Source organism: Sinohyriopsis cumingii, unplaced genomic scaffold (genome assembly GCF_028554795.1).
Source record: "Sinohyriopsis cumingii isolate HCF-2022 unplaced genomic scaffold, ASM2855479v2 utg000646l, whole genome shotgun sequence".
Lineage (NCBI taxonomy): Eukaryota > Metazoa > Mollusca > Bivalvia > Unionida > Unionidae > Sinohyriopsis > Sinohyriopsis cumingii.
This window is the reverse complement of record NW_028315921.1, coordinates 213,098-240,965: the sequence shown is the minus strand read 5'-3', so window position 1 is coordinate 240,965 and position 27,868 is coordinate 213,098. Positions and strand designations below refer to the sequence as shown.

The window sequence follows — 27,868 nt, the reverse complement described above, 5'->3', positions numbered from 1 at the left end:
TTTTTCATAGCTATTTACTGTAGAATATGAATTTGACCTATAAATCTAAATATTGAAAAATCGCATTTACTTTTTCTCTTTTGAAAGGTATACCAGAGATAATTAATCTCATTTGCCGTGAACACAATCCAACACAAATTCTGTAGAAAAAAAAATCACATTTGAAATTCTAAATTTACTTTGTTAATCAAAAATGTTATTCTCAGTATCACATAAAATGAATGATATTACCAATAATAAATTCAGCGAGAAACCTTGAAGACTGTGAAATCATAAATATATTAGTAAAAATGTGTACAATTAGCTATAAATATAAGCAAAACACAAATTAGTGAAACATGACTTATGACTTCCTTTAGCAAATGTGAAATATGTTATACTTGTAACAATTAAAAATCAAACAGGACTGAATGAATGCAGAATGTACGTATGTATGTATGTATGTATGTATGTATGTACGTACGTACGTATGCCATTTTCAAGCCTAATGTGGGGCCCCGAGTGGCCGAGTGGTCTAAAGTGCTCACCGTTCCTGATCACTGCCATCTCACCTCTGTCTGCTTGGGTTCGAGTCCAAGGCTCGGCTAGCGTGGGTACGTGGGAAAGCCTGCCAGTAGCTTCTCGTGGGTCGGTGGTTCTACCCTGGGTTTTCCAGGGTTCTTCCTCCACCAGTTATACTGGCCGCCATGTATAGCCTATCTTGTGCTGAAAAATGGCGTTAAACCCTAGAACAACAACAACAACAAGCCTAATGTAATCCTAGAATAAGACAGTAAAATAAATATTCTAAAGAATACAAGAATTGACGCTTGAACATGAATCCATTATGTGTAATACAGTTGCAATAAGAGGAAAAGGAAAATCTTACAATGTGATCATTGTCCACTATACTGCATTTGGAAAAGCATTTATGAAAACGAGTATCTACACTCAGAATGTAATCAAAACATAACAATGCCAGGAGTAGAACAGAGCCTCGGAAAGCACAAAAGAGGGAAGATTACTTGTGGTCTTACGAAGACATGGGGCATAAGGGATAGATATGAGAACACTAACACCTCGAGACTCGGCCACTATATAAGAAATCCTGAAGGAAGTGGCGAATCGAGTACTGATTGATCAAGTAAAAGCACAGAGCAACAACGTCATAAAAGGCACCATAAGGGAGACAAACCATTACTGCCATCTGGAACCATGCGTGTTAACAGCAATGAAATACAGATAGTGAAGCCGTTGCCAATCCTAAGAAGTATAAAAGAAAAACTAGTGGAAATAAAATATGGCATCCCTGTTGTAATTTCGCTTGACGGATCGTTTGATCGATTGCAACAAACATTTGAAATAAAACTCCTTGGAGCTAACGTGCAAGAGCACCGAGGACATGAAGTACAAACAGGCGCTCCCATTATAAAAATCAAAAAATAAAATAAACATGCAAAAAGTGTTAAAGAAGTTTTCTGCCTACATGGAATTTAGGTCAAGATGTGGCATAACGGGTGCATCTTCTATAGGAAATGTCATCTGTGTGGAAGGACGGAATATCCACCATAAGAATGCACATATTTAGATCTCCTAATAAGCAACGACAGGGAGAAGGAAATGAAGCCACTCGTATAAAACATGCAGAGGAGTCAATAAACTATGTCACCGACTGCAACGAAAGGAAAAGAAATGCCACCAGAGAGAGTTGCAGTAAGGATACACAGAAATTATAACGTGTGATATATCACCTTGAAAGAATAAAGAAAGACGATGGACACTGATTGCAACCTCAACCCGAAAAGAATTACAACTATATGGGGCTACAGGCAGAAACAACAAAAAGGCTACACATAACAAATCTGTTATAAATATCCCCAGACTAATTGACCCCGGAAACAATGGAGCGAACAGCAAATAGAAAAATGAAAGGGAGACCACCCCACTCGACGCCGAAACACTTCCAGATGAGGATGTTATAAGAAGAATGAAAACGGGATGAAAACACAGAAAAAGGAAAAATGGACTTTGAAAATAAAGATTAAGAAACAACGACTAAAGTTTTTTGGCAAAAGATAAATACTCTACATGTGAAATACCGCCTTTTAAACCAATTCCAAGGTTAGAGACTGTCACCGAACAAGATTTAAACTCATAACCACATTTAAGGCAGACTGGGCACTAGCTGTCAAAGTGGAATTGTTTCTAACTTTTTTTACTCTACACCAAAACTGCCTATTCATTTAGTCACCTTCCACTTTCATGAACCATTTCAAATTGAACAGATTCTTCGTTAACTAACAATGTCTTTTTGGGAGATTTCTTAAGTCACATGTTTCTTGTAGCAGCTAAGAAATGAATAATGTTCCATGAATGATATGCCTCTTCATTGCACCTAACAAATATCACTTGCTGTCCAGTATGTTTAAATATTACTTATCTGTATTTAAAACATTGGAGCTAGCACATAAATATTTTAAGTGATATTCAGTAAAATCTAAAATAAATGCTGTTATAAAATGCCTTTGCTTTGTGAATCACCACAAATAATACAATTGTATTCATTGGGAGCACAAATTAGTCCAGGAGTAGGGACATCTTCAGTGACCTAGTGGTTAGAGAGTCCGCCTCGTGGTCGCGGGTTCGAACCCCGCGCGAGTTATATTAAAGACTTGTAAAACTGGCACTAGCAACTGCCTCGCTAGGAGCTCAGCTTTAAGACGTTAGTGTTAGGAGTGGTTGGCCTGGTGTCATGATAATATGACTTGTTAGCACATCATGCTACATGTGTGTTGCGTGATGCCCCAGTTCTAATTATCACTATCTACTGCTACACTGCAGACATCGTAGCGATATGACTGCACACACACACACACACACACACACAGAGTCTAGTTGTAAATCCAACTTACTCATGGTCACAATTGCAAAACTTAACGGAAAACAATAGTGTAATTCTTAACAGTTGATTATGTAAAAGCTGTAAAGAGTGCTATTCTTGAAAAACATACAATACAGATTTATCTCATTGCAATCCATGAACCATTAAGATGGGTCGAGAAAATTATGATGCAAAATGGGGCAATCAATATTTGACAACAAGAGTGCACTTAACGGTAATGATTGATCCTTCCTTCTGTATTTCTTAGACTTTTACAGAAACTTAACTGACCTATATTTGTACAGCTCGATTCTAAATACCTGCTTTTAAAAGTATGAAGTAAAATAGTACTGTGATCATCGTACAGTTTTCTCCTCTCATAAACATTCAGTAAAATGAAATATTGATGCGTATTAGCGGGAAACCGATTCATGATAAAATGAGGTACATTATTAACTAAGAGGGATTCGTAAAACTGATTATATCAAAATCAACAGTACAAACGAAATCCAATAAATGCATTTATAGGTTAAATCTTATTTTTTTCCACATAATAATTAAGTCATATATTGATAGATTGGTCATAAAACACGAATTAAATGTATTCTTTATGTATGTTGTTTTGAATTTTTTCTTTTAATTCACTATGCTGTTTTGAAGTTGTTTTTTCAAAATGACTATGTAGTTTTGAAGTTAATTTGTTTCAAATGACTATGTTCTTTTGAAGTTGTCCTTTTAATTGGCTATGTTGGTTTGAACTTTTTCTTTCAATTGACTATGTTGTTTTGAAGTTGGTCTTTCAATTGACTACGCTTTTAGAATGTTTTCATTTCAAGTGAATGTATTATTTTGAACTTGTTGCAATTGATGTTGTCCATTAAGGAACCAGAGGATAAATATCTATGTATTCTGCAAGTGTCTTTGGCTTTACTGGCTCCATATAATCATCGGAACTAGTATTTTGATTTACAGTATCAGCATTGGGACTACAAGAGTTGCAGTTCTTAAATTCAGAAATTGAATTATCTTCTGCGAAGATAGTACTTTTCGAAGCTTCATTATCATAATTGATTTCGGGAAGTTCTGTAGACTCCATCCATATATAATTTTGTATAACGTGGGATTGACGAATTCCTTTCCGGGTCTTGTCAAGACAGGAAGATGATTGTGTAGATAAAGATTTTTCATCTGAATGGTTTTGGTTGTCATATAAGCACGAAACATTATTTAATATCTCGTAACTATCACGAAAGCTCTCTTTGTTCATGTGCTTCTGTAAAGATGACTTCCCTGAGGCTTGTCCAGTGTTGTCTTCAAAAAGAGCATTTGATCCCTTTCCATGGTTCAAACTTTTAGAACTTGCAGTACTTTCGAGTACTAAACAGCCATGGTCTTTTTCAATTTCACGTTTTTCTTTTGAAGGGATAGAATGAACATTAGCTAATTTAGTATTACAGTCACCTTCGTCTACACCTTCCAGTTCAGTGGGATTTGATGCGTAATCTTTATCAAGACTGTCGTCCTCCTTTTCCAGCATAAAGTACGGATGACTATTTTTGTCCACATGTTGGGTATTTTCCCCATTTTCCTTTTCCAGTACAAAGTAGTCATGAGGTGGTCCAGGGGGCCCTTCATCTGTAATGTGCGCAGCCGACACTGTTTTTCCTAATTTAAGACGGTCGTATGGTGCTGGATCTGCTTCTCTGATGAGAGGATTGTAAACATTTTCCCGTTTACATATTTCCACTAAAACATCTGATGAAGTGGATGACATTTGGAAATTCATCAACGGACAGGGAGCTGATGAAAATTTTTGACGTTCTGCTCTCATTTTGTCCTTGCGATCCCTATTAGGAAAATCAGGAACTGGGGGCAATGGAGGAAATTGCACGGATTGAGCTTGTTTGCTAAAGAAAATGGAGTCAACGGTTTCAGAGCGTCCGGAATTAGGGCTAAGCAAGCGATCTGACACATATCTGACTCCTGACCACCTCGTCTGCACTGATGTTGGTAGTTGAACTGCTATTGAGTTTGTGCTAGGACTATCTACATCAATTTTCTGTAAACACAACAGTAAAGCATTAAAGTTTGAAAGATTTTATTCTTTATATGAAATCATTAAAATTAAAATCTATTTGCTAGAAATTGATATGTTCATATCGCAACAGAAATTTTTGTTTTAAGACAAATTTCTGTAGCTCTTTTAAAATCTCACTATTCATTTTCGCTGTGTTAAAACCGACTAATCTTAAGAAATTTCTGAAAGATGTTGCCAATTACTGACATGAATACGCAAGACAAATATTAGTTTAAATATACCATCTTAAATTGGAATCGTATTTTAACGTGATAATACATGACATCAACACATTTAATTCATTGCCACGACGTAACAAACACTTCCGCATGTTGAATATCAGATCACTATTTCTCTTGGAAACAGTAATTTTCAAATGGCACATTTCACACTAGCATACAAAATGTCATGTCACATTTATTGTGCTTACACTAAAACCAAATTAGAAGATAGAAGTGAAACGTAAATTTCTCTTGACAAGACGTATTTAACTGGCTTTTTTTAAAAAGTCTTGCCACCAGGAGGCATCACTAGCATTTTAATTAAACAATGTTTTGCCATATATTCTTAGTTACAGTGTGCTAAACATTTCTTTAGAAATAATCTTTAACGGATTATTGACTTTTATTAAAAATGGTAATTTGTATGAAGCTAATTCAAATTTCCTTGGACTAACCTCCATTTTCAGCAATACAACAAACAAGGTGACGATTCTATTTGCCAATTTATTCGTTAATAGATTTATTTCCCGTATGTAGGGTAACATTTTGAGGGTCTTTTTCATAAGAAAAAATGAGATCCACAAATTACCCCGCAATATAAGCCTGGTACGTGTGTTTTCCATGCACACTGCACTGAAATAAGAGAGTTGTGTGCATATACATATATATATATATATATATATATATATATATATATATATATATATATATATATATATATATATATATATATATAAGTACATGTGTGTTTAATAGGTTATATACATACCGGCAAGGGTTCAACTTCCGCATATATGTGGCACGTGTCCTCTCTTTGTAGGGGACGCCCCATAGATGCTCTAAATGGAAACAAATTAAAAATACAATATAATGTCCCAGTAGTTACTTTGCGCAACATATTCTAATATTACCTTAATCTTCATCATGTAACATTAAACCTGACCCTTTTTGCTGCTGATTAAAATCCTATCTGGTTATTTCATTGCCTTCTGAGTCAATGATGTTGATGGGAGCTGCATTAGCTGAATGGGTAACTTGCCAGTTTCATGTCTTCACAAACCCTACAATTATATTAGTCCGGCGAGTAAGTTACTATGGTGTGTGTGTGCAAGGCACTTCACTCCAATTGTCCTGGCATTAAACAACCTGCTATGGTGATCATATTATAAGACAAAACAAAACAAAACAAAATCAATAAACACTGCTTCTGAACCAAGCATCATCACAGTCTCCTATTGCTTTACACCTGCTTGGACCAGAATATACCTGTTCTTGATTTGTAATCTCTCTTGTCTCTCTGCAGTGGCTTATGAACCACGTTGCCCCATGACTGTGAAGCATGATATGACATGAAGCAAAATTAGAGATTGATGCAAAGTTGAAAGGTGAAGCTAATAATTGTGCTTTGAATGGCTCATTACACATCTCAACCATGCTTAACATCCCTCTGCGTAGGCACTATAGCAGGACATGGTTAAATATGCAAGCTATTGACCAACGTGTTTCAGCGACCGGAACCTTTGCTAAAGGTATATCTGAACTTTAGGCACTAGGAGCCATCTGATGTTATTTTGTTTTGGTAATCTACATTCAAGTCATCGTCAAAGTTTATAAAAAGAATTTACTATAGAACAAAAGTTAGAACCTGTTTTTGAGCCACGATCATCTTGACCTGTGACTTACTTCTACTTCATGCTTTCGCATACTTTAGTGAAGGTATATTGTCTGTAACCAATGTTTTGATTGGGGGAAAACATTTATCTTCTCTCGGTAACCTTTGACCCAAATATCAATATCTTTGTTCCATAACCTAAATGCAAGCTGTATTCAAATAGCGGTCATAGTCCGCGATGTTGAACCAGTGATGTTGTGTAGAAAGCATTTTGTTTCCTGTCACTCACTCACAATAACAGTGATACTGATGTTAGAAATGTTCGACCTGAAATTGTTGGTCTTCTTCCAACACCAAATGAATGCCTTCCACGGAGTTTGACAACTATAAATGGTGCAGAACCAGAGTTGTTGTGTGGCAATATATGATAATGGACAGATGGAAGGGAAAGAACATATGCCTTTAGGCAGGATTATTAAAATGAGAAAAATTGACAGGAGTAGAAATGTTTATGTATAGTCTATGAAATGGCTTGGCAATTGTAGAGATGGAAATTAAAACACAGGATTTCCAAATGGCAAGAAGTAGAGACTGGCCAAAACAGAATCAAGCTACATCAGATATAAATAGTTTACAAAATTCAAATAGTGTTTGTATTTGGTTGATAAATTGTATCACTAACACAATATAGATGTAACGTTTTAAAAACCATAAATGGAAGTATCAGACTCCTTAATAGTAACAATCTCATAAGCTTAATCGACACATTTTAAGATAGTTATACAACAATTACAATTAAATATTGATGGATATAAAACTGAACTATCAACATTAACAAACTTTATCCTGAAAGAGTTGTATTGCAAAACGCTTTGAAATACTCACCTCGTCAATACAGAAATATACAATTTGAAAAGTGCAAACCTGAGGACACTTTGAATTTGGAGACACAAACACAGAAACCAGGCTTTACATCATTAACATAGGAACCAGGTCTACACAGGCTTAGCGTCAAAAATCTAGTATACACAAGATCATGTGATGGATATGATTGAAAGATATATCCATGTCCAATTTCACAAAATGTGAGAAGAATCAATAGTAAGGGCATATAATTTGAAACTTTTCAGATCTCAAACAAGACTGGATATGACTGACTCGCAGAGAAATGGCACAGGTTTACATTCAACAATAAGACCTGGTCAGCAATCATAATGTATTCTTTGGAGAGCAATGTGACAACACTTGTCTTGGCATTAAATGTACTAGCTTGTGTTGATTGGCTATAAAAATCCAAACACATGAGCTGACGAAAAAGGCCTCTGAAGACATAATATGATCTGTGACTACAGGGAATACTCAAATTGTGATGAAGTACAAGTACAAACCAACCAAATTAAATAATAAACTAAAAACAACGGGGATTTTAAAATGATATTCATATGTGTATGTCCACTGTTGGTCTTCGACTTTGCAATTTCTAAAACCAAATCTATTTTATTGAATTTTATCTGCCTTTATCTAACGTTTTTGGTAAAAAGAATTCCATAAAAATTAATTCTGTCAAAATAAAGTCTCACTGTTACTTGTTTCGCCAATAAGCTTATCCTCATTGTTGAAATTACTGGGACTTTGTTGCGTAGACTGTTTGAGATAATTGTCCCCAGTAGTAGCGATCGTGTAGTTTACACAGAGGTGATTAAGTGTAGGTTAAATAAAAGTGATTAACCGAAAACTACAAATGCTCATCCAATTAACATTACTCTAGGTTGTTAGAGCAACATCTAAAAAAGGGTTTAGTCAAATGTGATGATCCACCTGAAACAAAATATATTAACTTTCATTTTATGACTAAGAAATGCATAAAACCGAACATAATCCAATACAAAATAAATGTAGGCTCTACGTTTTATTAACAGTCGAAACATTTGTGAAATAGTTACAAAATTATCATGATCTATGATCACTACAAATTGAAACAATCGTAAATCTAGACTAAAGGGTGACGTCAATGCTGGTATTTAAGCTATATTTACAATATGTTGTGAAATGTTAGCAACAAATGATATTAAAAGAGAAAAAACCGGTATTAATTCATTTACAGAGACCTGGATTCCCGTCATCAATCAACTTGACAATACCATGATCATATTATAGATTAGCTAAGTCTAATTACAAATCTGGGTATAGCAGGTTTGCATTTGGACTTCTATGTGCGTATATTAAGGTATATGTAACTTTCAATCTAAATATCTGAATGTTTACATAAAAAAACCCAATGTTGTGCCTAATAACAGGTGAAAACCTATTTAGTAATGGTATATGAAATACAATATAATTAAACAAATGTAAAGAACAACAAGACCAGATATCTTTAACATGTCTTAGCGACCAGAATATTCGGCAAAGATCTCTGTTTTATCTAAATAGATTTAGCCTGAAAATAACATCGTATAAATACATCCATCCACAAACTAGGAAAATACTCAAAACAAAATAAATCCAAGCCTGCCAAAACTAGTAGACAGGCTAACAAACTTAAAATTAGGGAATAAATAAGAACTGATATCTTTGACATGTCTTAGCGGCCCGAGTATTCGGCAAAGATATCTGTCTAAATAAATAGACATAGCCTAAAAAATAAAATAACAAATATACTAATAGCTTCATCCAAAAGCTAGGAAAATAAATCAAACATAAATATAGATTAGCAAATCATTAGCCCAACCCTAAACCCACACATATAGAAACAAATATATTGCAATAACACTTAATCTAAATTTTTTAAAAATATTTTCTTGTATTTGTTTTTCTTTCTTTAAAAACCTTTTTTATTATTAATTATTTTTCTAGTGACCTAAAATTAATACCTTTAAGGTGGTCCAAACCGTAAGGACCATCAAGCCCGGCTGCACAAGGCGGCAACCAAATACCTAGCGAAAATAATTAGGACCCTAAATTTAAGAGTATATGAGGTTGGATATGTGAAGTGCTGATTATGAACATATATATTCCAGATTAACAGTAATGTATTGGGACCGGATATTTGTATTATTCAGTTAGGAACAGTAGACTTACTTAGTATGCTGAGGTTGGATAACGTTCTTTCAATATGTAAACCGGTTTATGTACACATTGTTCTGTAAACAGAGTTTATTTGCTGCTATACCTTAACATTTAAATCACTATTGTATATATAGTGGATTCCATATTACAGGTATACCACACATCTTTTCACACAAAACGCCATCAATTGACATATTCCCTTAATTTTATCTGGTGTTGTCCTTGTTCTTCTTTGAGATTTAAAGCCATTATTCAGCGTATGATAATACATAATATTCTAACGAGCCCATGATGGGGTATACGGGCCATATAGAGACAGAAGCGACTCTTTTTCACAATTCCTTTTCTGCAGTCGATTTGAATAAAAAAGGTCGCCTAAATTTTAATAGTAATAGTAAAAACAAAATGTTCCAGTATAGGGCAATGAAGTGTTCCCACGATCAAAGCCAGTCAGTACAAAAATACTGGACCAGAATGTCATCGGCTTATTTGAAAAAATCGTAATCGCATAAAATGATATTTAAAATGGTGTCATATCATATAGAAGGTGTACCAACTATGTGGCAGAACTATGTTGTTAAAGAAATGCATACAAATAAATACCAGATGAACTTGTCATGTCCCTGTGGGCTGAAGAAGACACAAGCATGTACATTACTCATTTTTTTCATGCAAGTTCTAGGTGTAAAAAGGTTACTTTAAGTTTTTATTTTTGCTCCTGAATTAATTTGTTCAGTCGAGAACGTAATAATTATTACCACAGATTCAGGAAACATGAGGCGAGTATCAATGACTGCACTTACCGTTGATACTCACTAATAAGTTGAGTCCAACGGCAAACAACATAGAACCTGATAGGCAGTCATATAATGTGCCAGCAGGTCGAGGTCTATGTTGACTGTCTACGGAATACTCAAAACAAACTACAGAGAGAGACCCATATTTGATGGTGCATTATATGTGATGGCAGACCTGTGTCTTTGCGATCTGAATTTTATGCGAGTAACTATAATAGTGATGCACGCATTATGAGGTCAAAAATTCGACAAAAAAAATTATTAAAAAAAAATATTTTTGCATCTGTATTAAAATATATAAATATAACCAGAACTTTTTAAGACATTTTGTGTTTCTAAATAACGCTAGTATATTGCAACATTGCTAATCTTAGTCTTTTCGCCTGAAAAATTTGCAGTTAGATCAAATTACAATGAATACTTCATTAAAAATATGGTAAGGTATGTTAAACAGTTATATTTCATGCGTACACGTGACATTGTTTTCTCTTCTTTCCATTTGTCAAAGTCATAGTAAATCTGTTACGAGTCTAACCTCTTAAAAAAGTAACAGAAGAAGAGCGAATATAACAATCTTTGTAAAATTTAACAAATAATAATTTCCCTAGAATAAAAAGTGAACGATTGAGAAAAAACTTACGGTTTTACGGATTAAATCCAAAAATAATCCAAAAATTAAAACACGAATCCTATTAATGCAAGGTTCTAAGTGAATCACAGTTCAAATTCCGATACAATCCAAGATAGAGGGCGATGACGTTTGTAATAGTCAGCATTGTCAGACTAACTAAAACACAAAACAGCGTCCCGGATGGGGGTCAAGATTTCATCCTTGTAGAGAAAATAGGCGTTTGTTTATCAACTAACACATGCTTGATGTCAAGTTGTCCAGGTATGACCTTGACTCAGTTTCATGTTTCTTACTCTGAGAAGGCTAATAAAAAAGTTGTTTACTAAAAACCACTAATTTTGAAACAAGTCAGCGACTAGATACAATATTTCTATTATTAGTTGTCTACGTCGAAAATAAAACAGGTATAATAAAATCATAAAACAGAACTGAATTCTATTCTAGACAATATCAAATCCAATAAACAATCTTGCATTACAAGAGTATAATAATCATAATAATAATAATAATAATGAGGACTTTGTATAGCGCCTAATCTTTTGAAGCTCTAAGCGCTTTACAACATTAGACAACAGATATAAGATATAAAAAAACATATAATGATATGATTACAAAAACAAACACCATGAAATAAGAAAACATAAAAAACATGCTGAGAATATTTAAGGTAGTAAACAGTATTAGGTCTTTAAGCTTGTTCTTGCAGTTGAAATAAGTGAGTTGTTGAGAGCACCCTTGAATGGGATCACTGTGTTTTTGTCTTTAAGTTCAGTGGGCAATTCATTCCACGTTGCTGGGCCCTGGTATGCAAAAGAACGCTGTCCATATGACTTTTTTTCATAATGGGATTAATGAGTATAGGACTGTCAGAAGAGGAGCGTAAGTATCTTGCTGGTGTATACGCATGGGTGAGGTCGGATAGGCATGTTGGACTAGAGTCCGACAGTGAAATGTAGCACAGAGAACAAATGTTGTGTTTGATTCTGGATCGAATGGATAGCCAGTGAAGCGTACAGAGCAGCGGGCAGGTGTGCTCTGACCGTGGTACTCTATGATCCAAGGCAGCTGTGTTTTAAACTTTTTGAAGTTTCTGGAGCAGATATTGAGATGAACCAGACAGAATTGAGTTGCAGTAGTCCAGTCTTGAAAATACTATTGAATACACAAGTGTTTTAGTGGCATTAACTAAAAGATATTTACAAATGGAGCATGTCATGGAATAAAATAAATTAAACTAACAAACAAACAATTGAATTACATATACATAGCCAATCACATACAAGCAGTATCGTAGCAAACACCTTTGTCTGTTGTCCCACAAAACTACATTCTGGGGCCCCCACCAACGAAAATATTCTCCCCTCATCCGTCCAACCCACAACATCATGCTATACCTACCTTTCATTTTTATTACTCAATCTGCGCCTACAGATCCAAACAAGGATGAATGAGATGACAAGGAAGGCCAACAATGACGCAATGGTAAAACCAATGATCTTTATAAGATTTTCAGCATATTCCGTACCAGGATTATGTTCACGTTCACCACTACCTGAAAGTGAATATTGCCTGTAATATATTAATTTGCCACACATTTCTTGTGTCTGTTTTGTTAGCATCCCCACAAAGAACCACATCAAGTTACCTAACTTAGAATCCAACAGATAATGGTTCAAATTGATTTACGAAGATTTCGTATTAATTTTCAGGTTAGCATACGTTTCAGTTCTACCCTTTTCGCCTTACAAATGGGTCAGAAATATTGTATTTTTCACCATTTGTACCCTCGCTACCTTTTATTTATAGTTATTACAGAATGTGTTATTCTATTCTATTTTAATTTGGGGTTATTGCACAAATAAATGCCAATTATATATTTTCGTGCACTAATAGGTATGATCTTTCAAGTGCTTAAGGTAAAACCCAAGCCTTAAACTTGTTTTCTTAACACTGATATAATTGACATTTGTTTATATCTAAACTTTAACCATGTGAATAAAATTTGATCATCTTGAAGTTGAATCACCATCCGTCTTAAAACTAAACTTGTTACTTTTGAACCTTCTTTTACACCATGTAGTTAGATAGACCTTTTCTTTAACCTATTGGCCCCCAAATCATTAGGCTTCTGATTCACTACATGGCTATGAGCTGATAAGTGCGTGTATGAATCATTTTCTACATTGTGACATTGACCTTGACCTTTAATCTTTTGAGCATCAAACCGAGATTTATGTTGTCTCCCGGTACTATAATATATATATATATATATATATATATATATATATATATATATATATATATATATATATATATTGTGGATCAATTTTGTACTGTTTAACTAAAGCTATTGTACAGAAACCTTTGTCTTTCTTTCAGTTACTGTGACCTTGACATTTAACTTCAAAATTGATTGGTCTTTCTTATACTATGTGCTAGCTATCCACAAAGTTTCATCCTGGTTTATGAATTGGAACTGATTATTTTGTGTGGAAATCATTCGTATAATGTCAGTCACATTAAGAATGAACTTTCACCTTTATAACCTAAAGCAATACTATTTTACTTTACAAGTGAAGGTTTGCGCAGAGTTTGCTGAAGTATATGCTGAAGATCTGAAAGTATCATAAAGAAAAGGAAAGTTCACAAATTAGCTTTGAAGTACCAGCTATTTAGTTACAAATGATGAGGGAGTAAACTATGCTTGTGATTCTCTTTAGACACCCACAAGTCTTCTTCTGTCCTTGTCAAGGATAAATATTTGTGTCACCTGATAATGTGGAAAATTGGCAGACATGGTATTCCAGTAGAGGAGGGGACATGTTATTCTTAAATTGGAAGAAGATTCGGCTCAACACTGTACGAGATACGTTCATGTACACAACCCTGTACAAACCTGCTGTATTACTGTAATAATATTCTTATATTAAGTAGTCACATTATTTAGCCATGATACCATTAAAGTATCATATAAGTTCATTTCTAAAAATACTACTAAACCAGTGAATTCTTATGATTCCACAGTCTGCTGTTATGATTCCACAGTCTGCATATGTTTTTGGTGTCTGTCGTTTCTCGGGTAAATTAAAAGAGTGACACAGCAAGAAATGCTGCCCGCACCCCTACCCACCCCTCCTTCAAACTTAATTTTGGACCATCTTTGAATAAAATATGTTGCTTAATTGGTATTTAGCCCATCCACCTACCCCCAAATTTGATTGAAAGATTGCTATGCCACTTTAATTGAAGATGGAGGTACAATTACTGACTTTAGAACGAAACAATTTTAAACCATTATTTAGAATAGGAAACTTTGATTTAAAATATTAATTAATTTATATCAATGATCCTTTCAAATAAAATGTATACATGAGTTCATGTAATTTACAAAAGTTCATTAATTTCTTAATTTACTTACATTGTTGAATTAATCATTATGTTTAATAAATTTTGTTTTAAGTGAACACACGTATGAACTGTGATACTATTTATTATGGAACCAAATATATTGATTTTATTTAATAAAAGAGCTGTAGAGCATAGTGAAATGTGACTGAAATGCATCAGAATGCCCCATATATGTTTTGTTTTACGTCCCGTCATTACATGCTGTGTGACACTAGGATGTGTTATGAAATGATTTGGTATATACTAAATATTGCATGGCTTTGCCGACAAAGATGACCACGTGATATAAAACATTTTTTGAAGAAGAAGAGTCCCTCAGTAGAGATGATGTTCAACTGTCTGAATATAATTTTTAGGCCTTTATCACAGGATAATCTCTTTTGCTGAATATTGAAAACATCTCCGACATTCGTGAGACAAATCATTATAATTTAGGACACACTTGAAAACTTTGGTGAAAACCGATGCCGATATGACCGTACATATTTGGTGTAGGAAGGACCAAGTAATGCTACTGGCAAGCTTACCCAGATAATCGCATTAGGAGAGCTGAGAATCGAATACAAGAGACAGGAAAGATGTGAGCAATCTGCAAAGGCGAGTGCCCTAGACCGCATGACCACTTCAGGCAAACTTTTCATAATGATCCACAAGTCATCATCGGAATTCTTTCTTCAAACCTACATGAAGATGGGACCATTTATCCAAAGCGAAAAACTATAACAACTTTTTCAAGATAGTAGCCATAAAAGGGGTTAGACCATTATCGTCTATAATGAACCAGAAATAACAAGACAACGTCTTCTGGTAAACATCCTATGTTCATATGACTGTACGTTCAGATGAAGCCTATTTTCATTTAGGACCAAATAAAGATCATAAGAATTTTTTTAATGGAAATGTCATTTTGATATGACTATGCCTAAATGAGGAATAGTGAGAGCAAGAATTTCAAGCTGGCTGCTGCAGCAGCCATATTGAATCTTTGGGTGTCACCGATTCATTTAGGACCAAGTAAACATTGGGACAAATGTGTGTTTAAAGTTCAATGGCATTCGTCTGAACAGCTTAGGATTCGATAACAAACTTGTGCTATCTGACGAGTGGACGGACAATAGGTCAGCACCTTCAATAGGTCAGCACCTTTATTATGTAACAAATGGTATGACACTTAGCAAAATTACGAGTCCTTTGGAATGTGTTAGTCATTTTGTATCGTTTTCGATTTATATTGCTATAATAATCAATAACAGCTCAACATGACAACATGTCAATTTGTGTCAGAGACGTGAAAGTCAGGTCTTACGTTATAACAATGAATAAGGGTATCTGTCATACAGAGTGCCGATTAAGAATAACTAAAAAGCGCACAAATGTCCTTCTCAAAAAATGAAACACTGGATCCTTTTTTAAAAGTTATGACGTTGTATGTTGTACATGCCAAATGGCGTTGCATCTAGATTCGTTTGGGCAATACAGTATTGTCATTGGATACATGATATGTGTGTAAGCAGAGGGTTTAACAGCCCATCAGCACAATCGTGGTTATATAGTGCAGTGTGTGTAGGGGGATTTGGATTTGTTACTTAGCTTTAACAGTTTTTCAGTCATATCGCTACGATGTATGCAATGTGACAGTTTATAGTGGTCTAGCACTGGGGCATCATGCCGCAGACATGTAGCATGATGTCCCAACCAGTCACATTAGTATGGCACCAGGCACACCAATCCTTAACACTAACCTCCTCTTAATGCTGAGCGCTAGCGAGGCAGCTGTAAGTGTAAGTTTTATAAGTATTTCGTATGACTCGGCGAGGGGTGCAGTGTTGAAGTTACATAGTAAACATGGTAAAGGAAAATGAAAGCTCAATTCTGTATTTAGGTAATATCTACAGAATAAAAGTAAATATATACTCCTATATGATTAAGGTAAAAAGGTGATGATGTTGAAAATGTTCTATAACGTCAAACATAATCAAAATTGACAAAAAATGATATGGATATACAAATCTGTTAAAGCTTAAGCTAGTTAGAAACTATACATACATAAGCTGATTTTCCTCGATGCTGGAGAGAAGCTACATTGAGGAGCTATCTTAACTGTGGCATGCAAGTGATCGCATGCTACATGCCTCGTGGCTAATTTAACTAGCTAGGCAGCATGGAAGCTCTCTGACTAGGACACTAGTTAATCAAAGACCTTTACTTTTTTAATAATTATCGTTACGGTAGTCAAATAATCAGTACCATGTGTAGGCAGGCTAACGGATGAGGTGTGTGTCTGCCTCGTACAGTATTGTGGACTATATGTCGTGGGGTAAATGATGCCTCCGTTTCCTTCGAGTATCACATGTTTTCTCCGTTTATCCCACGTTTCTGAAATGAATAATACAGTGTAATTAAATTATCTTTTCTTCAACTTATGCATTCACATACCAGTACCCATAAACTCTCGATATAACGTTGAACAGAAACCTACAGAAAAGAAAATTTACGATAACCTACACGTACCCTTGAAATAGGTCTTACCTTGTGTCTTTGTTCTTAAGACCACCTAATTACGCTAACGGTTACTGGTTTTGATATCTTTTTAGAGGTCTTCGCCACTTTTACATTCATATGTTTGGAACTTCACTTTCAATCGGAATATCATAACCAGGACTACGCTGGAGTGCCGTCAATCCACCATAAAGACTATACGTAAAACAGGCCAATTGGCATGAAATGTACTTGCTGAAAATTTGCATCTAATCGTATTTTCTTGTGCAAGTATTTAAACTACACTTGCGCAAATGTATAATAACATGTAAATAAAGATAAGTGTACACACGTAAAATTTATATCATTTACTGAATTGTTCAATAATTATACGACCTTTCTGTTAAACCACACCCAGTCTGCCTTCAAGTTTTAAAAATTGCACTAGGACCTGATACAGCCACAATTTCATCCGATTATAGTCAATGCCAAAGAAGAATGTTCCAATTTGAGTAATCAGGCAACCTGGAAAATATTATTCATTTTTATCACATCCATTCGTCTACCTAAAGACAAAGGTACGTATTGCTGTTGTCAGCCACGCTCTAACACACGTCGATACCTATAGAGCTTGTTTGAAGTTCACAGAGATTCAGACCTGTGATCACCACCAAGCCTACTGCTACCATATATGTTACATAAATTCAGACTGTCATAACTTTATAAAAAAAATCTTGAACTTATCAGAATAACTTAGAAATAATGAACGCAAATTTACATGGTGGACATAAAATGCGCTAACTTTATATTTGATATGTTATGCTAATACGTAGGCGTGGTAGTCAACGTTATGGCGGCTGGTCAATTCTTCCCTGAAACGAATTACAGGATAGCCCATTACTTTTGGTTTGGTTTAAACAGTATTTTGTTATAGAAATCATTGTGGAAGGCCCATAAATGAAAGAAGAGAAACAGAGGATTCAAAAACAATCATAAACATATTTTCTGCTCTCTCATCATTAATGATATTATTGAATTTAATAATGAGACTGGTGTGATTAATAACGAGATAATATCACAAACATTAAAACATCATTAAGAGTGTGTGTGAGATTTGGATTTTCAACGTAGCTTTAACAATTTTTCAGTCATATCGCTACAATGTCTGCAGTGTGGCAGTTTATAGTGATGTCTGTCACTGGGGCATCATGCCGCAGACATGTAGCATGATGTCCCGCCTAGTCACATTATCATGACGCCAGGCCGACCAGTCCTAACACTAACGTCTTAATGCTGAGCGCCAAGCGAGGCAGCTGTTAGTACCATTTATGTAAGTCTTAAACATGATTATGAGATACTATAAGAACATTATTCATATAATATTGTATTACGACTCAAGTCATAAAATATGTAACAAAAAGAAAGTGATGCCAAATAATTGAGTAAAATCAACAAATAATTTATTTCCCTACAAACAAAAATACACTTTCATTATTGTGAATTAAATCCCAAATGATCATACATATCTATTTTTAAAAAAGTTAAGCAACATAGAATGTTTTGAATAAATTACAATAGTCTTGAATGTTCTGGTGTACCACAAAGATGCAATCCAGAATGTTCATGAGTGAGTTCACGATCTTTCCAAAATAATGAGTTCATCCAAAGTCAATGAGCACGTAGTTATTCCAATGAATAGTTCATATAAATAATTCCTCGCGAATCACGACTGTAAAGGATTCTTACATGCTGTACTTAAAACAGGAATGAACGATTTGTTTATCAAATTCCTTTCTAAAATATTTTTCACTTTCCCTATAATGTAATATAATGTGAAGATTTCTAATGGAAAAACCTAGTCTAACTGTAAACCAGATTTACCCAGAACTCTTGCTACAAAAACAAGTATGTTTCAAGAATTCTGAGCCAAACAGTTATGTCAGCATGTTATTTGCAACTTACAATCATGGAAAAAAGTTAGACATATAAAAAACAAATGTTCACAGGTAACCATTATTTTTAACTCATTAACCACGCGTGCCACGTTTACGCTTCATGGGGATGTACCTCCTTGGAGATCGTTTTGATTTTTAGTTAGTGCAAGGAGTTTAATAACAAATCTAGATATGTAAGGTGGGGCAATATTCCTATTATGGGATGTCTGAGAGTAAGATATGCGTTAGTCATTGTATGTATAATCTGTGCTAGTGCTTGTGTGCATAATGTGTGCTAGTGGTTGTATCGATGATTTGCGCTAGTCTTTGTATGAATAATCTGTGATATTATTTGTTTGTATAAATATGTGAAAATGTAGGCAGGGCCGACGAGAGGGGACCAACCGGGGATATATCGAACAAAGAGAGGCCCGGATGTTTCGTACCCCAAGGCCCGTGATCTCTCTCTCTAAAGCCATGCATGTAGGTACGAATAATCTGTTGTAGTACTTGCATGAATAATCTGTGATATTGTTTGTATCATCTGTGCTAGTCTTCGCATGTATGTGTGCTGGTCTTTATATGAATAATCTGTGCTAGTGTAGGTATCAATAATCTGTGTTAGTACCTGTATTAATAATATGTGCTGGTCTTTGTATTATCAGTGCTAGTCCTTGTATGCATGTGTGCCGGTCTTTGCGTGAATAATCTGTGCTAGTGTAGGTATCAATAATCTGTGTTAGTACCTGTATTAATAATATGTGCTGGTCTTTGTATTATCAGTGCTAGTCCTTGTATGCATGTGTGCCGGTCTTTGCGTGAATAATCTGTGCTAGTGTAAGTATGAAAAATCTGTGCTAGTGTTTGTATGAATAATCTGTGATAGTTTTTGCATATCTAATATGTGCTGGTCTTTGATTGAATAATCTTTACTAGTGTTTATATGAATTGTCTGTGTTAGTCATTGTATGCATATTCTGTAATAGTGATTGTATGTATAATGTGTGCTAGCCTTTCTCCTTGACAGTAATAGATCAGAACATTTTTAGCATAGATTCGTATTTAGTCGTGATTTAAAAAAAGTACAACGAAGTGTTGTTTCGAATTTCCTCAGCTAGAAGATTCCAGTATGCAACAGGCTTTGTTAAAAAGGAAACCGTGATATGCCATCACTTATGGCACCAAATTATGTTTCCTGATCGAACACATGTCTGGCATAAGGAAGTAAACTCTTCTCCAGGTCAAAAACATCCTAATTGCAATGTATAATTAGTACTAATAAAAGTAGCTCTTTATGGTCACTAATATCCTACTTTGACCACTAAGGTGGCCATCTCTTTAAGTTTTTAGTAAATTGCAGCTTGAACAAACAATTTATTTTTGTATGTTCCTAAAGCTTCGCCAATATATATTCTTTACTGCTCATTTTCATTTCAATCGTATGCATTTTCCAGCTTTTAAGATATGGGGAGGGGGGTCTCCATAATCGCTCCGGTGGCCTAGTGGTTAGAACGTTCGCCTCAGATACGGAGGTCGTGGGTTCGATCTCCGGCCGAGAGTCCTTCCAAAGACTGACAAAAATGGTGCTAACATCTGCCTCGCTAGGACAGCAAGGGGTTCGTGTTAGGACTGATGGGTCTGGTGTCAGGATAATGTGACTGGGCGGGATATGATGCTACATGTCTGCGGCACGATGCCCCACTGCTAGACATCACTACAAACTGCAACACTGCAGATATACAACTGAAACATGGTCAAAGCTACGTTAAAAATTAAAAAGACACAAAACACATACACTGTTTTCTCCATAACGTGCACATGGAAATAAAGTCTATACTCATTTTCTGATTATCTGAGTCTTTATTTTTCATGTTTCTAATGAAGAACACTCGTTCATATGATATATAAATCATTTCGGTTTCGCTAGTAATTAGTTGTGACACGTTTGCCATGCGTCTGACTAATCACAATATTAGTATTTTTAGCAAACGAAATAGTCATACAAGAAACGATGTGTCATTGCACTTGGTATACATATAAACGAACAATGGCCTCGTGAATACATTTATCTAACATGAAATCGTGGACCAAGAATCGAAACATTCTATATTTGGAAGTGAAATGTGTGAACGAAAGACATAATGTATATAATTGATTTTAACATGTTTTCCGGCCTCACGTAGAAGATTCACTAAGTACAATCTTTTTCTTTATGCCTATATACACAGAATAGGGGTTGTGTTTAAACGAGCATGGGGACAGCTCCTACTGAGGATCTAATTATTTTTGGGATATATTCTTTCACGTTTATTTATCACTATCGACTCCCATATCTATCATTCTGATATATGACACTAAAAACAAAAGTCCCTGGAAAGGATTTACTATATTGGACACAAAGAATTTCCAATAATCCACGATAAAGCCGTTTCTTCTTTTTAAGTGTTTATTGTTAAAATGGTCTCTGATATGCCTTTTAACAATAACGTGGTTTTCAATTGGCCTCTGTGAGGCCACATTTGATGTAAATTCAGCACTATTTTCATCTAAGACAGCTTCATATGGCAGTATTTTGTTGAAAATATCAGGTCAATATCAATAGTTTTTTAGAATTAGTTCTGATACAAAGAGTGTTTTAAGATGGCGATCCAGGCAGCTATATTTGAATTAAGACTGGTTCAATTTTAGTTTCAGATCACACAGATATCATATGAATATTTAGATATTATATAAAAAAAATCTTATAAAAAATCATGTCCATACAACTTTCGTTATGTGGACTAACAATTACATGATCTTCAAGATGGCTGCAATGACAGCTATATTTGAAAATAGATGGGCAACATTTTTATTTGTGACCGATTTGATATTATAAGAGGTCTTTTTTTGCTAATCCATCTGGAAGGACTAGCGTCAAGAAGAGGTTTAAGATGGCCACCATATTGACAGTCAGGTGGACACAATTAATGTCAAACAAGACATAATTCTTCTGGTGTGTTGCGACTCTGTTGTCATAAACTAAGTAACAGAAAGAAGCGAAACTAACAATCAATGTTATAAATGAAAATGTGAGAACTTACTGTATTATGAAATGAATCCAATATAATCCTGAAATCAAAAGTTCTGATAAAGTCCAAAAGAATGCAACGTTGCGCACAAATTCCAAAACCGGAATATTACTTCAAGCTATTTACAACAGATCCAAAATGATAGTAAAGTCCAAATGAACACTTTAAATTTTAAATGAAGAGTCCGAAAAAATAATTTTTTCTTCTCAAATAATATTTAATTATAACGAAAAACACGTCTGCGGACTTGCTATTACAACAGAAACACAAGACATTGGAATGATTCCAAAATAAGAATAAGAGCTGATTGCTCGGTTGTCTCGTTATATACACTTTCTATTCATTAGGAGTAGTGTTAACAAGACTGGATGTTTCATGAGCACCATTTTCATTTAGACGCAGCTTGACATCGGGACGAATGTGTTTAAAGTTCCATGGCAATCCACAAAGTAGTTTAGGAAGAGGGGTGGTAAAACGAAATGTCTGTTAATGGATGGATTAACACAAGGCAACATGATATCCTTAACATATTCTGGTCTATGAAGAGCAAAGATAAAGCTATTTTTTCAAAAAGAAAACACATGTAGGTCATTCAACTAAAATGGTATATTATTTGTCAGCATATTTTCCAACTTTACTGACCCTTAAAGGTGTAAGCTTGATAATAATAGTGTTCAAACCTCAAACTAATTAAAATGTATATGACGCATATATATGGTGCACGCCTGGTGATGCATCTCGTCGTAGGGAACTAAGGAAGGCAATCGCTTTGCACTCGGATGCGTCCCATGATGATATTTAGTTGTGATGGTCATGGACGTTGGTTTATATCAAATATCTGGCTGCTTATTTGAAGGATTATAAACTTTTGTTTTCATCTTTCTTGTGTACGTCTTTCTCAAGGATATCTAGTCAAGTTTGTCCATCCATCCATCCATCCACATATACACACAAACAGATACATACATACATACATACAAGCTAAAATGACGGAAGGGTAACTGGACATGTGATACTGCGTAAATTGTGTGTTATATATATAATGTTCCTTTTGTTTAAATAATCCATAGCGACAAAGAGTAAAGCAACATAAGCTTGTAAACTTATCTCTTGGACATTACAAAGCTCCATATAAATAATAGGTATTGTCCACTATGATAACGTCCGTCCTTCCTAGATTCACACGACACCTAACATTTTCCCTATAAGATTTGCATTTTGCATGCTTACAACTGTTCAAAAGTTAAAAACAGGAGAAACAGATGACGTAAAATGTATGAAGTTCAATTAACTTATTTCTAAAGCCTGTCACATTATCTTGCAGTGTTTTAAAACTGCATGCTAACGAGTCTTTGGTTTTGTTGCAGTCAAATACTCCCTTTTCTACATGTTTTTCCTCTCAAAAACTCGTTGAAAACAATGATTCTATCTGACAAGAATAAGAGGATCCATCTTTGATGTCTTGTAAGTTGGTTACAATATATGACCTTTACTAATTTATGGATCAGACTGCATATTGTAATGATTGATATACCTCAATTCAAATTTCAAATGAGTCATATTTTACAGTTTTCTTAATCGTGGACTTTACAACTCGACCTACACGAGAGGCGCCTAAAGAAGCAAACGTGCTCATTTCAGATTCCTAAATGAGACTTATTCAAAATTCATATTTAGTCAAATTTAACTAAGCTTAGCCATTGAACGAATCTTGTCCAAATACTGACACGTATACATCCCCTAAGTATACATTATTGTTTCATAATAGTTTCATTGTTAAAACTAACAATGTAGTAACTGCATTGACTGATACCTTCTTTGTTTCGATCAGGATATTTGCAGTTATAGATAATAACATACGTAAGTATTGTCAATGCACTGTACTAGAAAGGAAATTGACACTATTTCTGGAAACGTATCTATCCAAATTGAATTAAAAGTTACTTTTGAGAAATTATATAACGATAATTGATAATATATCTAATGAAGCTGGTACATTAGTCTTTATCTACGACACAGGTTATGACGGCTATGCATATGAGCTCCTATTCATTATAATACTTGTCAATCTGTCAACACACACGTAACGGGAACCTAAATGACTATACTTTGAACTTTGGTGAGGCGGGAATGGTTAACTTTATTTTGTCGATAATAATGTTACTTCAGAGAGAGAGAGAGAGAGAGAGAGAGAGAGATTTATTTACTTTACAAATATCGGCTGTTCCAATACTGTGACTTAATTTATAAATACAATTTAGTACAGTAGTATGCAAAATCGCACTTATGTTTGCTGTTTATTTGGTAATTTAGATCAATAATAAACAATAATTGCAATGCATGTATGGTGTTGATCAATGGCTGTCATCACAATTAGGCGTACAACTTACTCTTACTTAAAGACTAAAGGCTATCGGTTCTAGTTACAAACGTGTTCTTGCTTCGTGTTTTCCTGTACACGTTTTTCACTGTTTGACCTAGAAAGGTGACGACATTCCATGTAAATAAATGTCTCTTTACAGCATGCTTTTACACTCCCCTCCCCAAAAATATGCACAGTTACATCATTTCACATATATTGGTCTTTGCCTAATTTATATTTCGTCTTATTTTCAACAACTGTTTAAATGAGTTCTTATTATGTCATTCTATCATAATCGTTAAACCCGATTTGTCTAAAATAAGACATACCTCCAAAGGTAGGTATTGTTGCTGTAGGTCTAAAATGCGCAATGAATTATGTTTGTACAAAATGGAATATAGGCATGCGAAAATGAATCATGTAAATCTAATTTTTATTGCACACCTTTGAAATTAGAAACGTAAAGATAAATGTTGTATTTATAATAGTAAAAACCGAGACATTGTAACAAATTACATCTTTTGATCATATTGCCTGAAACCGGAATAAGGGTTTTATAGGTGAAAAAGGCATTCATTATACGAAAAAGACTCATTATGCAAATGTTAATGCGGCATGGACTCATCGTGAACTACACCTCTCGTTTAATTATTCCGAGGATTGAATGCCATTTTACTTCATACTTCATGCACAAATTAGTTTATTTGTTTGCTAATGATACAAACAGTTATAACTTTCAATGCAGTTGCTGATTAACTTGTTGCAAACTGGAAATTTGGTATGCCAAATGAAGCATTAACAATCAATAGTTGCTTATTTTCAAGTTACTCTGTAATTACACTTACTGGAATGACATTTACACCTTACACTTAAGAAACCAAAATATTTGACTAACCTAAGTTAAATCAGAAACTGTCTATCATCAATGTTTACTTTATATGCTAATTTTCAAGTTTGATACTTAGATAACATGCAAGAGGAAGGAAGGTGATCACTGCTTGATTTATACCTTCATAAAATAACTCCTTATACGAATACCGTGACTCATTATAAGCATAGGAATGTTCGATATTGGAAATTTACGGTGACGCCTCTCTACATAAGAAATTGCTGTTATGGATAATTGCTTGCATGAAAGCAAGCTCACCTTGGTATCGAACCCATTACCCCCGGGACCAACAATGTTCAAATGAGGTATGCTATACTTGATTGTTGGGGGACATGCTAGTTGCGAAAATCTAGACATAATCAAATTATTGGTATCATTGTGCAAAGCAATTACAAGGAACAATTACTCCGTGTATATAATAAAAAAACTAACATTAAATAAACATAAAATATTACATATACCTTTTATTGCCTCCTTCCAATTTGTAATGTCCTCGCTAGGTTGTCGTGTTTGGTCCATGGTATATATCAACTCCTAGATCGTCTTGTTTGGCATTAGGCTCCGTAGCGGCTGACAATTGGTCCAATTAGAAAGTAACTGTTGTAATTTCAATAGTGTAGGTCGACAATTCCGGTTTCAAGTGTTGAATCAAATTGTTTACTCTCAACGTTCATGTTCTGAGTCAAGGGTTTAGATTTTATATATTGAATTACACGGCAGTGGTTGAAAGTTATAATTCAACTGTTGAGTTTTTACACTGTATCGGTTGAATTACACAACAGTAGTTGAAATTTTAATGTTGTACAGGGAATTTGAAATTTATATAGTGAATGAAATCGTTTGCTTTGAAAACTCCATTTCGTATGTAAAGGATTTAGATTGCATCTGTTGAATTATGCAGCGTTAGTTTGATCTTCGTTTTCCTATATCGATATTTTAAGAGTTCAGCCTTTAAATTACACTGTGGTGGTTGGAATCGTAATGATGGGTGTCAATAATCCCATAGTCACGTGGTGAATAGGATTGATTGTGCAAAAAGTTCCATTTCGTATGTAGGGGTTTTGGATTTCATCTGAATGACACAGCGGTAGTTTAATGTTTAATGTGCTTTGTTGGAAGTGATATTGTATACGCTGTAAAGTTGTATTACATGATGAAAATGTAAACTTCAACTATTTAAATAATATCGCGTATTAAAGTGGATCATTTGTGTAGGGGAGCACATTTCAGTCCAATGAGAAAGTAGAAGTTGAACTTTCAATTTTGCATACTGAAAATTCCTATCGCAAATACTGAATCAAATTGTTGGTGATAAAAAGCTCTGTTTCAAATGTTGATTTTTTTTCTTCAGTTTATCAGCTGATTTAGACAGCGGTGGTTGAATATCCCATTACCTATGTGGAGTATTTAGATTGTATCTTTTTTATTACGCAACGGTGTTGACATTTCGGTGTTGTATGTCGAAAAGGCCAGCTTCCCAGGTTAAATCAAATTTGTTTGTCCTGTTTTTTTCGTGTAATATATGGATCCGTAAGATTACGTCTGTTCAAGTCCACGGCGGTCATTCAAAGCTCAATTTCCTATTTCGAGAATGTCAACTGAACACGTCAAATCAAAGAATGTGTTTTTATAGTGTCTGTCATTCGACCATATATTATTAAAGACACTTTGATCCATTTTGTCAGTAGATGTGAGGTAGTAGTACCATAATAGCTTTTTCTTTTAGATCACGATATTCGAAATATTGACTATAAGAGGAACACAAGAAAATATTACAAGATTTAAGCCCAGTTTATGACTACCATCTTGCTCAAATATTTAAAACAAATGTCTTCCATTTGTTTTCATGATTTTTTACACTTTCAACCTGACATAGTTTATAAGTTTCCTCTTTTATGTTCTTGCAGAGTTAATGTTCATCAACAAAATAATACAAAGAACCAAGCACTGTTGTTTTTATTTAATAAATTATGCATTTGTATTACATTAAAAAGAAAGGTTTATATGGCTGTGTATTTGTTGCAGCATAATGTTATAAAATAAATCAAAGACATTATCTGGAATACTTGCGGAAAACATTTTTATTTTGTCGCGCACTTGTAGCAAGAAAACCATAATGTGCCTGAGAATTTCTTTCCAAAGGATCTAGCAAGAACTGTGTAGTTATCCTCCAAAAAGGTCACTTTTAGCATGTATCTCAACATCGAAAGGAGACCCTATCTTATCATTAATTTCAGCAACGGATCTATTGCTATGAGATCTTCGCACTCATTTTTGTTTTGGAGCAGGTCAGGGTCGCTGGCTTCACTTACTTGTCCTTGTCTGAACTGTTTCTACTGTTGTCGTTTTTGTTGTTGAATAAGGAAACATTCAAATGCATCTACATACAAAGTTCTATTTCTCTGAGACAGACACGAACGATGCTATTAGAACCGATCTAAACACAATAAACTATAAACAAACAA

General features: G+C 34.5%; 1 protein-coding gene across 1 annotated transcript; it reads right to left on the bottom strand.

Moving 5' to 3' along the window:
* Nucleotides 1-25,997, bottom strand: LOC149773345 (uncharacterized). Its single transcript, XM_089946399.1, has 5 exons — nt 25,865-25,997; nt 16,920-17,048; nt 12,663-12,816; nt 5,928-5,997; nt 1-4,919 (listed from the first exon to the last, which is right to left on the bottom strand). Exons 1-5 carry the CDS (start codon nt 25,920-25,922, stop codon nt 3,738-3,740), a joined length of 1,593 nt encoding a protein of 530 aa, XP_089802525.1. The 5' UTR covers nt 25,923-25,997; the 3' UTR covers nt 1-3,737.
* Between the last annotated feature and the right edge of the window lie 1,871 nt (nt 25,998-27,868).

Excerpts from the sequence above, each read along its gene's own strand:
- LOC149773345 (XM_089946399.1), bottom strand. The coding sequence starts at position 25,922 with ATGGACCAAACACGACAACCTAGCGAGGACATTACAAATTGGAAGGAG. Across the intron at positions 17,049-25,864 it reads TTGGAAGGAGGCAATAAAAG|AAACGTGGGATAAACGGAGA; the intron begins GTATATGTAATA and ends TATTCATTTCAG. Across the intron at positions 5,998-12,662 it reads TTGAGTAATAAAAATGAAAG|AGCATCTATGGGGCGTCCCC; the intron begins GTAGGTATAGCA and ends GTTTCCATTTAG.